The 14,665-nt window shown below is 51.5% G+C and overlaps 2 protein-coding genes across 5 annotated transcripts; one reads left to right on the top strand and one right to left on the bottom strand.

Annotated features, from left to right (window-relative positions):
- Positions 1 to 8: 8 nt before the first annotated feature.
- Positions 9 to 10,656, top strand: TMEM79 (transmembrane protein 79). 3 transcript variants are annotated; one of them, XM_005541461.5, is made up of 4 exons: positions 9 to 150; positions 2,314 to 3,110; positions 3,389 to 3,602; positions 9,320 to 10,656. In XM_005541461.5, the coding sequence occupies exons 2-4, from the start codon at positions 2,354 to 2,356 to the stop codon at positions 9,531 to 9,533; spliced, it is 1,185 nt and encodes a 394-aa protein (XP_005541518.2). In that variant the 5' UTR covers positions 9 to 150; positions 2,314 to 2,353; the 3' UTR covers positions 9,534 to 10,656. The 3 variants fall into 3 exon arrangements, with proteins under 3 accessions (XP_005541518.2, XP_065400720.1, XP_005541519.2); XM_065544648.2 differs by lacking the exon at positions 9,320 to 10,656 and adding an exon at positions 5,871 to 6,086; XM_005541462.5 differs by lacking the exon at positions 9 to 150 and adding an exon at positions 1,423 to 1,522.
- GLMP (glycosylated lysosomal membrane protein) lies at positions 10,646 to 13,623 on the bottom strand. 2 transcript variants are annotated; one of them, XM_005541457.5, is made up of 6 exons: positions 13,472 to 13,623; positions 12,710 to 12,967; positions 12,317 to 12,517; positions 11,971 to 12,189; positions 11,273 to 11,529; positions 10,646 to 11,194 (listed from the first exon to the last, which is right to left on the bottom strand). In XM_005541457.5, the coding sequence occupies exons 1-6, from the start codon at positions 13,589 to 13,591 to the stop codon at positions 11,110 to 11,112; spliced, it is 1,140 nt and encodes a 379-aa protein (XP_005541514.3). In that variant the 5' UTR covers positions 13,592 to 13,623; the 3' UTR covers positions 10,646 to 11,109. The 2 variants fall into 2 exon arrangements, with proteins under 2 accessions (XP_005541514.3, XP_005541513.3); XM_005541456.5 differs by having other exon boundaries at positions 10,646 to 11,162.
- Positions 13,624 to 14,665: the final 1,042 nt, after the last annotated feature.

Below are 14,665 nucleotides of genomic sequence, written 5' to 3'. Positions count from 1 at the left end.
TCCCTCCCGGGAAGTTGCCAGAACTAACTCTGGGCAGCATGGCCTCTTTCCGGCTTCTCCAAACCCTTGCGAAAAACTTTATTGGCAAAGCTATCAGAGAACTGACAGTGTACCCACTGAGGCGGCCAAAGCTTAACTGGATCAGGGCAGGTGAGCTTACAGCTAGGAGGGTGACTGCTTTGTCCCACAGTGGTCATTTGGTCCATCCTTCTGCCCCTTTCCCGCCTCCCCGTTTGAACCAAGCCTCTTTCAGATTACTGGTTAGAGTGACTCCAGCTTTCCCTTTTCCCCCATAATTTAAACAAACAAAAAGTGCATGTGAAAGTTTCCTTGGAAAGGGCCGAGCATCACATAGGAGTAAAGCCCTGGAAGAAATGACTTGTACAAGCGTCTTGGCCCTTCAGCTCCCCTCCCAAAGATTTCCAGCTTGCATATCTCTTACCACCCAGTAACATTTATTGAACTGCTGTTTTCCAGCCACAGTGCAGGATTCTAGACACAGAGAGGTGAGCAAGCTAGACACTATCCCTGCCCTCACAAAGCTCAAATGACTTTAGGGATAAGGACTCATAGGAATGAGAAGCTAGTCCCTCACGTTTCTATCTCCTGATCCTCACATTGGATATCAGGGCAGGTGGGCTCACAGCTAGGAGCGTGACTGCTTTGTCTTGTTTTAGCTTAAACCTAAGTTTAAAAGCAAGGGGTTTTTTTGTTTGTTTTGTTTTTTGTGTTTTGTTTTGTTTTTTGCCTGTGTACGAATTGTAATGAGAACATAAATTGCCCTTCTACCGCTATGCTCTTGGCTTCAGCCACCCATCTTCTTTCTGTTCCTGAAACAGCCTAAGTCTTTCCCATCCATTGGTCTTTCACTTGCTGTTCCTCTGCCTGTAACACTCATACTCCTGATTTCCCATCAGGTTTCAGCTCAAATATTACCTTACCAAAGAGGTCTTTCCTATAAAAATTGTCTAATTGATTTAGTTGCTAGGCTTCTTCATTATCTGTTACCCCAATAGAACATAAGCTTCTCAAGGGCAGAGACCTTGACTGTCATCTTGTTCTCCTCTGTGTCTGCCTAGAATAGTTCCTAGCTAATAATGGTGACCAGTAAATATTTACTGAATGAATAAGTGTACAAATTCCATCTCTGGGTATCCCAGCCTACTCCGAGCACCCTTTGGTCCACAAATCCACTTTTCTCCCTCTGCTTTCCTGAGCTGGGAGCTCCTACACATTCCAGTTGCCTAGAATGTGAACTTACCTCTTTGTCCAGCTGCATCCCAACTTTCGGAAAGAATGACGACATCCTCCTCTAATGCTTTTTTTGTCGGCAGATTCAGCAGGGCGGGGCCTGCCCCTTTAATCTGGGCCCCACCTGCTCTGGTCAGACAGGTTTTGAGACACAGGTAAAGGGAGGGAGACAGAGAGAAATACTTGCAGAGCCAGCAGGTAGCTGGGCAGCTCCTTCCCGGACAGACGGACAGACGGATGGACGCTGGGGACCCTCCACTCCATATGGAAAGTAAGAGGATGTCCTGGGTCCAAACTACAAGGTTTGGAGGGCCCTTGAGATGAAGGAAGGGAATCAGTCCCATCCAGAAGCAATGAGATGAAGGGCAGCAGGGAGGGGAGAAAGACAGGAGAGAAGGCATACAAAACAGTCATGATCAGACCTAAATGCCGGAATAACAGATCCAGGCCCTGCAGAGACGGATGAGGTGGACTAGTGAGGAGTTTGGGAACTGACCAAGTACCAATGAAGGAAGAGGGTGCCTGCAACTGCCAGCTTTTTGGGACAGATTAGTTGGCAAATCACTGGTCTCACCTGGAATGCAGGAGGGTTCCAAGCAGGGATATGCAGGGAGAAGGGGAGATGGGACAGTGGAGGGGAAGCTTCTCTGTCTACATACAGCAAGATCCTCGGTAGGAAAGAAACTTGGCAAAGTTCTAGACACCTCTTCTGCCTCCTGTTCCTGCATTAGGGTGGCCATGACTCCAGGGGTTTTGGTGGAGGGGCATAGAAGGTGTGGGTGGAGGCTGACTGAGGCCACAGCTGCCAGGGCCTGTGCCCCTTGACTCACCCTCTCCTGTTGGATGGCATTTGATGTCGAAAGGGTGCCTCCATTTCGGCTGCTCACTTCCTTCCCTCCTCCCTCTGTTTCAACGTCTTCCTCTGTACCAGTTTCTCCCTAAGGCTCCAGAAGGGGCCAAAGCCCATGAAACCAGTTGCCCTGGGGAGTATGAGTTCTGTCAACCTGTCCTAACAACTAGAAGACAGGGGTTTCTGACAGAGCTTTCCTCTGCTCCCTGCAGGATGACTTGACATTGTAGATCCCAGAACTGAGGCCCCAGGATGACAGAACAGGAGACCCTGGCCCTGCTGGAATTGAAGAGGTCGGATTCCCCAGAGAAGAGCTCACCCCAGGCCTTGGTTCCCAATGGCCGGCAGCCAGAAGGGGAAGGTGGGGCCGAATCCCCAGGAGCTGAGTCCGTCAGAGTGGGGTCTTCAGCTGGGTCTCCCACAGCCATAGAGGGGGCTGAGGATGGTCTAGACAGCACAGTAAGCGAGGCTGCCACCTTGCCCTGGGGGACCGGCCCTCAGCCCAGTGCTCCGTTCCCGGATCCCCCTGGCTGGCGGGACATTGAACCAGAGCCCCCTGAGTCAGAGCCACTTACCAAGCTAGAGGAGCTGCCCGAAGACGATGCCAACCTGCTGCCTGAGAAAGCGGCCCGTGCCTTCGTGCCTATTGACCTACAGTGCATTGAGCGGCGGCCCCAAGAAGACCTTATCATGCGCTGTGAGGCAGGCGAGGGCGAGTGCCGAACCTTCATGCCCCCCCGGGCCACCCAGCCCGACCCCACTGAGCGCAAGTGGGCTGAGGCGGTGGTGAGGCCGCCTGGCCATTCCTGTGGGGGCTGCGGGAGCTGTGGAGACCGTGAGTGGCTAAGGGCTGTGGCCTCCGTGGGAGCTGCACTCATCCTCTTCCCCTGCCTACTATATGGGGCATATGCCTTCCTGCCGTTTGATGTCCCACGGCTGCCCACCATGACTTCCCGCCTGATCTACACACTCCGCTGCGGGGTCTTTGCCACCTTCCCCATTGTGCTGGGTGAGCCTGTGAGAAGAAAGGGGAGATTGGGAAGTGGACTTGAGGAGGGCAGGGCCTGCCTGCCATGGGGAGCAGGAGGGTTTCCCTTCACTTGGCCTGGGCCCCTCAGGGTCTCCCACCCCCTGCCAGTCTGCATGCCCATATCCTCCCAGGACCACTTCCACCCCACTGTGTAGAGGCTATGCACTGCCCACAGTGAACCTGCCCCCAGCTTACTGCCTCTTGCGCCCTTACCCTGCCTGTTCTGACCCTACCCTGTGTTTCCCAACTCCACCCAGGGATCCTGGTGTACGGGCTGAGCCTGTTATGCTTTTCTGCCCTTCGGCCCTTTGGGGAGCCACGGCGGGAAGTGGAGATCCACCGGCGATATGTGGCCCAGTCGATCCAGCTCTTTATCCTCTACTTCTTCAACCTGGCCGTGCTTTCCACTTACCTGCCCCAGGACACCCTCAAACTGCTCCCTCTGCTCACTGGTCTCTTTGCCATCTCCCGGTAAGTTGGGGCAGGGGGTGGGCATGGGAGAGGGAATGGTGCTAGAGAACCTAGGCATCTGAATGTCTGGAGAATCAGGGTCAGGAGCTTTCCGGATTCTACCCTGGCCCAAATGTGTGCCCTGGGGAGATAAGTCCACCTTCTCTCTTGTACCTTACTTCAGCTGGTCAGCAGATGGAAGCTGATTTCAGAGATACATATAACCATGTCAAACAAAAAGGCTTTCAGGTGTCATCTAGATCCATGCACCCATTGCAGCCACTCCCGTGGCAATCTGGTCAGGTAGCTGTTTTGGTCTCTAGCTGAACACCCCCTATGACCAAATGTACAACTTAAAAATAGATATATTTTTTCAAAATAGAGAGAAGGCTGGGTGCAGTGGCTCATGCCTGTAATCTCAGCACTTTAAGAGGCCGAGGTGGCAGATCACTTGAGGTCAGGAGTTTGAGACCAGCCTGGCCAACATGGTGAAACTCTGTCTCTACTAAAAATACAAAAATTAGCTGAGCATGATGGTGCACACCTGTAGTCCCAGCTACTCAGGAGGCTGAGGCAGGAGAATTGCTTGAGCCCAGGAGGCGGAGATTGCAGTGAGACAAGATCATGCCACTGCACTCCAGCCTGGACAACAGAGCTAGACTTCATCTCAAAAAAACAAATAGCCGGGTGCAGTGGCTCACGCCTGTAATCCCAGCACTTTGGGAGGCTGAGGCGGGTGGATCACAAGGTCAGGAGCTCGAGACCAGCTTGGCCAACAAGGTGAAACCCCAGCTCTACTAAAAATACAAAAAATTAGCCAGGTGTGGTGGTGGGCATCTGTAATCCCAGCTATTCAGGAGGCCGAGGAAGGAGAATCGCTTGAACCTGGGAGGCGGAGGTTGCAGTGAGCCGAAATCGCGCCATTGCCCTCCAGCCTGGGTGACAGAGCGAGACTCTGGCTCAAACAAATAAATAATTAATTAAAATAAAATAAAAAATAGAGATGAGGTCTCACTATGTTGCCCAGGCTGGTCGCAAACTCCTGGCCTCAAGCAATCCTCCTGCCTCAACTTCCCAGTGTGCTGATTACTCAATTCTTCATATAAACCAGTCTTTTTCCTTTTTTTTTTTTTTTTTTTTTGAGACGGAGTCTCGCTCTGTCGCCCAGGCTGGAGTGCAGTGGCCGGATCTCAGCTCACTGCAAGCTCCGCCTCCCGGGTTCACGCCATTCTCCTGCCTCAGCCTCCCGAGTAGCTGGGACTACAGGCGCCCGCCACCTCGCCCGGCTAGTTTTTTTTTGTATTTTTTTAGTAGAGACGGGGTTTCACCGTGTTAGCCAGGATGGTCTCGATCTCCTGACCTCGTGATCCGCCCGTCTCGGCCTCCCAAAGTGCTGGGATTACAGGCTTGAGCCACCGTGCCCGGCCTTTTTCCATTTTTAAAGGTACTAATTGTTAGACAGTTCTTCATACTGCGCTAAACATTTCTGCCCAGATTCTGACCTCCAGAATTGCCTAGGACAAATTTAGATATTTGACACAACCTCTCAATCCCCCCACTCTAACACTCTGTCCCCCTAGTATCTGCTTTGCAAAATGGCCCGGTTTCTTCACTGTCCTGGGAAGAAACTTCTGCCTGTCACAGTTGGGGGGCCTGGTTGAGGGTACTGTCCTCTTCCTGTTTGTCAATGACGAGAGGGCCCCAGTAGAAGGTACCGTCCTTTTCTTCATACAAACCAAGGACATGTGAGCTCTCGTCGCAGCCTTCTTACTCTTCTCTTTTTTTTTTTTTTTTTTTTTTTTGAGACAACGTTTCACTCTCGTTGCCCAGGCTGGAGAATACAATGGCATGATCTCAGCTCACTGCAATCTCCACCTCCTGGGTTCAAGCTATTCTCCTGCCTCAGCCTCCCAAGTAGCTGGGATTATAGGCACCCACCACCAGGCCCAACTAATGTTTTGTATTTTTAGTAGAGACAGGGTTTCACCATGTTGGCCAGGCTGGTCTTGAACTCCTGACCTCAGATGATCTGCCCGCCTTGGGCTCCCAAAGTGTTGGGATTACAGGCGTGAGCCATCGCGCCTGGCCCTTACTCTCCTTTCATTCAGACTTTTTACCATCACCTAAAATCCTTAGGGGTATTTTCACATGAACTACTATTAACCTAGAAGGCACCTTTGAATTTCTTAACCCAAATGCAGGTGTTTTCTTCCATTTTCCCTAATACATATGCTCTTGTTACTTTTTTTTTTTTTTTTTTTTGAGACGGTGTCTTATTCTGTTACCCAGGCTGGAGTGCAGTGGCGCCATCTCGGCTCACTACAACCTCTGTATCCTGGGCTCAAGCAATTTTCCTGCGTCTGCCCCCTGAGTAGCTGAGATTACAGGTGTGAGCCACCATGCCCAGGTAAATTTTTTTGTATTTTTAGTAGAGACAGGGTTTCACCATGTTGGCCAGGCTGGTCTTGAACTCCTGACCTCAGATAATCCACCCGCCTGGGCCACCCAAAGTGCTGGGATTATAGGTGTGAGCCACCACGCCTGGCCTGCTCTTGTTACTTTTGATACAGGATTCCAGGTAGCTTGCTAAAATAAAATATTATTCCTGTTGAGCTAAAATTAATCTTCCCGTCACTTCTGATTGTGGTCCAGCAGTCAGTTGTCCCACCAGCCTCCTGACCATCATGCAGCCTTGCATTTTCTCCCAGTAGGTTTTCCCGAAATAAATATGTTCCTGCTCATGTAACTCAGCCTCCCATCTCAAACTCTTGGGGAATACTGGTCTCAGATAGAAGTTGGCTTAAGCAGTAAAAGTAATCAGGGAGCTAAAGGAAGACTCAGTGATTGTCTGGTCCAGGCTTCCCATTTTACAAAGGGGAAATCACAACAGATTAGGGGAGAAGAGTTGCTCAGGTCGTCAGCAATAGTGTCAGCACTAGAATCCAGGTCCCTTCCCTCTCTTATCCAGGGTCCTTCTTTACCATGGACAAGTTCATTAAGCAGTTTGTGCCTCAGTTTCATCATCTGTAAAATGAGGTTGTTATGGGGATTAAATGAGTTAACTCATGTAGAGTACTTAAAACAATTTGGTACTTGGGGCTGGGCGCAGTGGCTCACGCCTGTAATCCCAGCACTTTGGGAGGCCAGGGCGGGTGGATCATGAGGTCAGGAGATTGAGACCATCCTGGCTAACATGGTAAAACCCCGTCTCTAATAAAAATACAGAATTAGCTGGGTGTGGTGGTGGGCGCCTGTAATCCCAGCACTTTGGGAGGCCGAGACGGGCGGATCACCAGGTCAGAAGATTGAGACCATCCTGGCTAACATGGTGAAACCCCATCTCTACTAAAAATACAAAAAATTAGTGGTGGTGGGCGCCTGTAGTCCCAGCTACTCGGGAGGCTGAGGCAGGAGAATGGCGTGAACCCAGGAGGTGGAGCTTGCAGTGAGCCGAGATCGGGCCACTGCACTTCAGCCTGGGCGACAGTGAGACTCCATCTCAAAAAAAAAAACAAGAACAACAACAAAAAAATCTGGTATTTGGTAAGGGTTCATTATGCTGTGCTGCTTCCTAGTGCAGAAGAGAAGCAGCAGTTATTCTTCCCTCCCTTTCACAGGTGAAAAAGAACAGAGGCACATGAATTATGTAAGAGGAAGTTGCTCTTCCCTCCCTCCATTGAGGGGTGTGTATTGAACAAATCTTCCACGAAATTTGTGGCTGACCCATCCTCTGGGCTTCAAGCCCTCCTGGAGGTGGCTTCTTTGCTCTCCTCTTTACATCTGCCCCTCAAATTGGCAGAAGAGGAGGTAATGAACAGGCTTGGGTTCAAATCATGACTTTTCTGTTTCCCAGATGTGTGATCTTGGATGAGTCTTACTTAACCCATTTGAAATCTTAGTTTCTTCATCTGCAAAAGGATAAATACAGTGGAACACACTGCAGCTATAAAAGAATGGGAAAACCATTTTTATATTGATATAAAATGATCTCCAGGATATATATATATAATATATATATATATTTTTTTTTTTTGAGATGGAGTCTCGCTCTGTCACCCAGGCTGGAGTGCAGTGGCCGGATCTCAGCTCACTGCAAGCTCCGCCTCCCGGGTTTACGCCATTCTCCAGCCTCAGCCTCCCGAGTAGCTGGGACTACAGGCGCCCACCACCTCGCCCGGCTAGTTTTTTTGTATTTCTTAATAGAGACGGGGTTTCACCGTGTTAGCCAGGATGGTCTCGATCTCCTGACCTCGTGATCCGCCCGTCTCGGCCTCCCAAAGTGCTGGGATTACAGGCTTGAGCCACCGCGCCCGGCCTCCAGGATATATTAAATGGGGAAAAAAATAAACATGCAGAGAACAGTCTATATAGTATGCTGCCATACTTCAAAAAAGGGAAAAATAGTTTTTTGCTCATATATGCACTTTTTAAAAAATCACTCAATGTACTATCACACTGGCTCTTCTTCCCCTTCCTTCCTTCCTTCCTTCCTTCCTTCCTTCCTTCCTTCCTTCCTTCCTTCCTTCCTTCCTTTCTTCCTTCCTTCCCTCCCTCCCTCCCTCCCTCCTTCCTTCCTTCCTTCTTCTTTCTTCCTTCTTCTTTCTCCAAGAAAAGCACACTGGTCTTTAAGAAAAAATAAATAAAAGAAAAAATCTGCTGGACATGGTGGCTCACACCTGTAATCTCAGCACTTTGGGAGGCCAAGGCAGGAGAATTGCTTGAAGCCAGGAGTTTGAGACCCTCATCTGTACAAAAATAATTTTAAAAATCAGCTGGGCATGGCGGCACACACCTGTAGTCCCTGCTACTTGGGAGGCTGTGGTGGAAGGACTGCTTGAGCCCAGGAGTTGGGGGCTGCCACTGCACTCCAGCCTGGCTGACAGAGTAAGACCCCATCTCTAAAAAAAAAAAAAAAAGGCTAGGCGTGGTGGCTCACTCCTGTGATCCCAGCACTTTGGGAGGCCAAGGAGGGCAGATGATCAGGTCAGGAGATTGAGACCATCTTGGGTGAAACCCCGTCTCTACTAAAAATACAAAAAATTATCAAGGCATGGTGGCGGGCACCTGTAGTCCCAGCTACTTGGGAGGCTGAGGCAGGAGAATCGCTTGAAGCCGGGAGGCGGAGCTTACAGTGAGCTGAGATCATGCCACTGCACTCCAGCCTGGGTGACAGAGCGAGACTCCGTCTCAAAATAATAATAATAATTTAAAAAATCACTTAGTGCACAAGAAACCATAATACTGATGCCTGGGGTGGGGGTGGGGGAGAATAGGGTGGGAATCGTTAAAGGGAGGAAAATATTTTACTATACTGATTGAATTTGCTCAAACATTTTAAAGTTTGTACAGCCAGGTGTGGTGGCTCGCATCTGTAGTCCCAGCTACTCAGGAGTCTGAGGTGAGAGAATCACTCAAGGCCAGAAGTTTGAGCCCAGACTGGCAACACATAGCAAGACCAGGTCTCTAAAAAAATAAAAATAAATCGAAAAATAAATAAAAGAGGGAAAGGAATAATATACTCGACTTCATAAAGATGTGGGGAAGTCAAAATCAATCACTTATAGTAATTAGCGCTGTGCCTAATACATTTTAAATGCATAAACTTTGGCTGTATTTGGAAGCACCAGCCATACCCACCAACTGCATCTGCCTCCCTATCTACTCCCCCCACTGTCAGCCTATTGCCAAGCTGAAGCGCTTCCCTTGAGAGTAGCCTGACCCTTTTCTTGCCCCCCCAGTCTGATCTACTGGCTGACCTTCGCCGTGGGCCGCTCCTTCCGCGGCTTCGGCTATGGCCTGACGTTTCTGCCGCTGCTGTCAATGCTGATGTGGAACCTCTACTACATGTTCGTGGTGGAGCCGGAGCGCATGCTCACTGCCACGGAGAGCCGCCTGGATTACCCGGACCACGCCCGGTCGGCCTCCGACTACAGGCCCCGCCCCTGGGGCTGAGCCGCTCCGCCCTCCCACTCGGAGTAGCGGGTAGCAGCGTGGGTCTGACATATCTTTGAACCTTGTGGCCAGGCCTGGACTTCGCCCCCAGGCCTAGGACCGCGGTGGGTGGAACCCTGCTACTACCCCAACAGGGACTCCAATCAATCAGAGTTCTCCCCTTGCCCGGGCTGCCCTTCACCTTTGGTGCCCGGGACAGTCATAAGGGATGGACTTAGTTTTCTTGCAGGGAAAAAGGTGGACAGCCATGTTTCTTACGGATGCTGAGGGCATGGGGCCAGGACCAGGGGAGAGGCACAGCTCCTTCCTGAGCAGCCTCCCACCACTACCACAAGGGCTCCCTAATGCTGGACTCTGGTCCGCTCCCCGGCTTCCCATGAGGCAGGAGGCAGAGCCACAGCCAAGGCCCTGACCACTTCTGTGCCAGTTGTCTAAGCACAGTGCATCAAGGACGCTGGAAATGCCTTAAGGATAGAGGCTGGGCATCACATCAAATGGGACTGTGATGTTTGGTGAAAACCTTCCTGGGGATCTGGATTCAGGACCCTCCATGACTGGCCTTAGGGCCCCTTAGCCTGAGTTAAGACTATTTACAGCTGGCCAGTCCAGAGCTGCTGCTCTTCTACCTATTTAGGCCCCTGTAACTTCCCACCTTCAAACTGCCCAGAAGCCATGCCTCTCCCACGGGAAGAGGGGAGCAGACAGGGAAATCTGCCTCCCAAGAGGGTGTGTGTGTGTCTGTGTGTGTGTGTGTGTGTGTACGCGCACGCTCACACGTGGTGGCTGGGGAGTGCCTGGATGGTGCGGTGGCTGATGTTAACCTAGTATGAGTGTGTGTGTGTAACAATAAATTACTACCAGTCTTTGCTGGCTTTTTCTTCCTGTTTGTCCCCCAGTCTCGAGTGTCCCTTCCCTGTTTCATTCAGATGACAATAGAAACCTCCTAACTCTACCTGGTGGAGTGGAGCTGGCAGGTTCCTTGGTTCCACAGCAAGGAAATGGAGCCTCAAACAGAAACTTGCCTTCCAAGCCCATCTCTTAGCCCTTCCATTCCCTGGAACCAGCCCAAGACCAGCCCAACGACACTCACACATCAATAAACTGGAGCCCTGTGAAAAAAAAAGTATCTATTTTCTTGCCTTCCAGGGCAGCCAACCAGTCAGAATGCCTCTCATTTAGGCCTGCGAGTCCCATCCAAGGGAAATGTGTGGAGATGCAAGAAGGCAACACCAAGGGGACCTTATCAATAGCCCTGTCCTCCACCCCCTCCAAAGTTCCCCCCGCAAGGTATGAAGGAAGCCCCACCTGGGGGTCTCCAGGAAATTGAGGCTGGCCTCTGAGGTTCCACAGAAAAGCAAGACGGGGGAGTGAAGGGGCCGACTGGAACTTGATACTCCAACCTCCAGAGTTTTGAGGCACAACAAGACAGGTCCAGTAATGTCCTTCCCTCCAGAGAGCGGGCCTTAATTTATGGACTGGTACTCTGAGTACTTCTTGTGGTACAGTAGCAGAACCAAGCCTCCCACTAGCAGCATGAGCCCTGGGGCACCCAGGGCCACCGCCATGATGCCCAGGACTAGTGGGGACAAGCCATCCACTGGAGGGAAGCCCACACCCAGGAGCATCGACCTAGAGCAAGCAGAGAGAGAGAGGTAAGCGGGCTTAGGAGGAAAGGCTGGGAGACTCAGCCTTGGTCCACTTCAACTCCCCAAGCCTTCAGCCCAAGCCCTGGCTCTCACCAGCTGAGGTAGTGTTGGTCCCAGTAGCCAGGGCCTGTAGAAGCCCCGAACGTCACATTGAAGGCACAGAAGTTATTCTGGGACCCAAAGAAGGCTCGGACAATGGGTGACTGGGGAAGAGGGTATGCCAAGGCAGGATGAAGAGGGGAAGCTTGGCAGGGCAGGGCTGATTCTCGGCCCCCCGGCTTCTGGGAGTAAGCCACCGGTCGCCACTGTGCGAAGCCTGATGGGAGGGAGCCCCACAGCAGCTGGTCCAACTGGGAAGAAAGGCAAACAAGGGAGGGTAAAGAGGACCAACCTGTGCCCAACCCTCTTTTCCCTGCCTCTCCCAGCCTTCATCTGTGACTAGCAACAGGAGTCCTGAGTCCTAGGCAGGGCCTCAATCCCTCCTCTGTAAAAATGGAGAGTTCGACTGGGTGAGGACTGAGTTGTTTTCCAAGCCTGCAAGTCTGGACTCAGCCCTCCTCTTGGCCCCCAGGCCCCTTGCAGATCTCCACCTGCCAGAGTGTAAGTCATACTGCACTGCCTGTCTGTCTCCACTGAGGGCAGGGACTGGGTCAGATTCATTAGCACAGTGCCTAGCACTTAAACGACCCAAAGTAAGTGTTGCTAAATGGCAAATGGTTGAATGAGTTTTAGGTCCCAATGGCGTCCCACCTATATTCCTCACCCCTCTGCCTCTCTCCAGGAAGCCTGACCTGGAAGACGGCAGGTGCATATTCATCGTCGATGGAGTGCTGCTCCTGCACTGACGGGCAGTCAGGGCCCTGGCCCAGTGTGGCTACCTCCAGCCCAAACAGGGAACGGTTTCCTCGGGGAGAGGCTCCAACCAGGGCCACCTCTAGCTGACAGGTGTCTGCTGTGTGCAGGAGGCGAGGGGGTTGGGCTGGTCGGCTGGACCCGGAAAAGGCCTGGACCTAGGAAGGAAGAAGCATGGGAGGTGTGGGAAATAGCTGGATGCCTGTTCTTAAGGGCCACCTCCATCATTAAATCCCACCCTCTCAAATCAGCCTTTTTGAGTCTTTCCAATTTCCTACCCCTTACCCTGAAGGCCAGGCTGCCATTGGCAAAAGTCCTGGTAGGGTCGTTCATGGGGTGGCCTTGAAATGTGGCACTCAGGGTGGCAGGATCCAATGAATCAGTGATGTTGTTCCAAGAGAAATCAGCCAAGGAGTATGGAGGATATGGTGTTCCTGGAGGCTTTGCTGCCGTATCAGACACGTTGGTGCTGTCAAACTCAAGCAGCTGGAGGGTGGGGGTGGGGTGGAACTGGGCTTGCCTCTGTTTTTCTCCCGAGACCACACCTCCCACTCACCCCCTACCAAGGCTTTCATATCTGAGTCTATTTCACCACCCCTAGTCTTTAGTTCCACCCTCTAATTGGGATGAACTCTCTCCTCTGCACTCTTCTCCTTGGTTCTCTCCCAACCTCCTCACCCTGGTAAAAACAAGGGCAGAAGAAAACTGAATGCTGTCCTTGGGGAGCACCATCAGGCCCCCATCGGGCTCAGGGGATAGCAGGCGGCTCCAGTTGACGCTCAGGGTGCTGTGGGGGGTGTTGGTGGCTACCAGCACCACTGCCAGAGGCCCCAAGCTGCTCCATATATAGTGCAGTGTGGAATTGGTGCCTACTGCCCGGATATGAAGCAGGTTCTGCACGGGACCCAGCCAGTTAGGGATGACCTCCAGAGACACCTGGAACATGGAGTAGTGGAGGGTTGAGGGAACAGGATCAAGGAGAGACACGGGCAAAAGAGAAGTTTGAGGGGAGGGGAGTTTGGAAAGTGCTGGAGAAAAGATGGGATCTTGGGGACTAGACAAGAGGAATGTGTGCGGGAGCTGAGGGAACCCTGGGGTAAGGGGCAGTGGGTACAGGATATCCAAAAAGGGGTAGGGTAGAGGGTACAGCCAGGACTCCCCTGATCCTGGTGGGCAGGTCAGGTCACAGGGCTGGGAAGAAGAAAACATTCAACACTTGCCTGGACCCAGGGCTGAGTCGGGGTTCAGACTTCACCCTCACATTCACCCTACTCCACAATCCCGTCCCATGACCCATGACCATCTCCCACACCCTCCAGGTTGAAGAACCCTCCTCTTGGCAGCTGCCCTCCACCCGTAGCCCCTGGATGCCCGGTTCCAGCCACCCTGCAAGGGTAGCATTTCCTGAAACTTCTATCGCTGTAGCCCCAGGGCCCTCACCTGGCGGGTCGTCTCCCCCAGCAGGCCAAATGGGGCTGCAAACAGAAACAGAGTCAAAAGGAGCAGGGGGCTGGGGGCAGAGTGCCCCCAACCCCAGCTGTGCTCCACAGAGCCGTGCATACGGCCGCAATTCAGCCGACGGAAGAGGTGCCGGAGGGTCACATGACTCAGGTTCAGCTGATCCCTTTCAAGGGCGGAGCCACCAAACCAGTTTTTGCTTTTTTTTTTTTAATTTCCTTTCCTCAGCACCATTTAATGTATTAAAGAACAACTTTGTATTCTATCTTAAAACAGGAAACATCACAGTCTCTTACAAGTAATACAATTTAATACAGTCACAAGATTTTAAGTGAAAAAATACATTATTCATGCTACAAGTTTTCAGTCTTCCTTGGACAATGCCAAAAATACAGTATTCAAACGGCATGTTTTAAGAGGAACGTGAAATCTCATTTTGACACAAAGACAGGTTAAAGAAAATAAACCCAACAGGGAACTACTGCAGGACCAGCACATTGCCTTAAGTCCCCGACCCTGTCCCATTGTGGAACTCATACAGCTGCTTTCTACTCTAGCACATGAAATCCTGCGGTTCCTCTTCTCTGTGAACTATGAAACTCCTTGGGGTTCTTCCCTGTGGAACAGTGTGGTTCTTCTTCCCTGCCTAACATTTCAACAAAAATTGTAAATATTTAGAGATGTGTCACTAAATAACAACATACTTCCAAAAAAGCCAACTTACTTGTTAAATGTTGAAAGAAAAGGCCGGGCGCAGTGGCTCACACCTGTAATCCCAGCACTTTGGGAGGCCGAGGCAAGTGGATCACTTAAGGTCAGGAGTTCAAGACCAGCCTGACCAACATGGTGAAACCACGTCTCTACTAAAAATACAAGAATTAGCCAGGCGTGGTGGCAGGCGCTTGTAATCCCAGCTACTTGGGAGGCTGAGGCAGGAGAATCGCTTGAACCTAGGAGGCAGAGGTTGCAGTGAGCTGAGATCAGGACATTGCACTCCAGCCTGGGCAACGAGAGGCAAAACTCTGTCGAGAGAGAGAGAGAGAGAGAGAGAGAGAGATCGAGACCATCCTGGCAAACACAGTGAAACCCGTCTCTATTAAAAATACAAAAAATTAGCCGGGCGTGGTGGCGGGTGCCTGTAGTCCCAGCTACTTGGGGGGCTGAGGCAGGAGAATG

Source organism: Macaca fascicularis, chromosome 1, assembly GCF_037993035.2.
Source record: "Macaca fascicularis isolate 582-1 chromosome 1, T2T-MFA8v1.1".
In the NCBI taxonomy this organism is placed as follows: domain Eukaryota; kingdom Metazoa; phylum Chordata; class Mammalia; order Primates; family Cercopithecidae; genus Macaca; species Macaca fascicularis.
This window is presented reverse-complemented; position numbering and strand designations above follow the sequence as displayed.

Excerpts from the sequence above, each read along its gene's own strand:
- TMEM79 (XM_005541461.5), top strand. The coding sequence starts at position 2,354 with ATGACAGAACAGGAGACCCTGGCCCTGCTGGAATTGAAGAGGTCGGAT. Across the intron at positions 3,111-3,388 it reads CACCTTCCCCATTGTGCTGG|GGATCCTGGTGTACGGGCTG; the intron begins GTGAGCCTGTGA and ends AACTCCACCCAG. Across the intron at positions 3,603-9,319 it reads GGTCTCTTTGCCATCTCCCG|TCTGATCTACTGGCTGACCT; the intron begins GTAAGTTGGGGC and ends TTGCCCCCCCAG.
- GLMP (XM_005541456.5), bottom strand. The coding sequence starts at position 13,591 with ATGCACGGCTCTGTGGAGCACAGCTGGGGTTGGGGGCACTCTGCCCCC. Across the intron at positions 12,968-13,471 it reads TGGGGGAGACGACCCGCCAG|GTGTCTCTGGAGGTCATCCC; the intron begins GTGAGGGCCCTG and ends TCCATGTTCCAG. Across the intron at positions 11,530-11,970 it reads ATGCACCTGCCGTCTTCCAG|TTGGACCAGCTGCTGTGGGG; the intron begins GTCAGGCTTCCT and ends CTTTCTTCCCAG.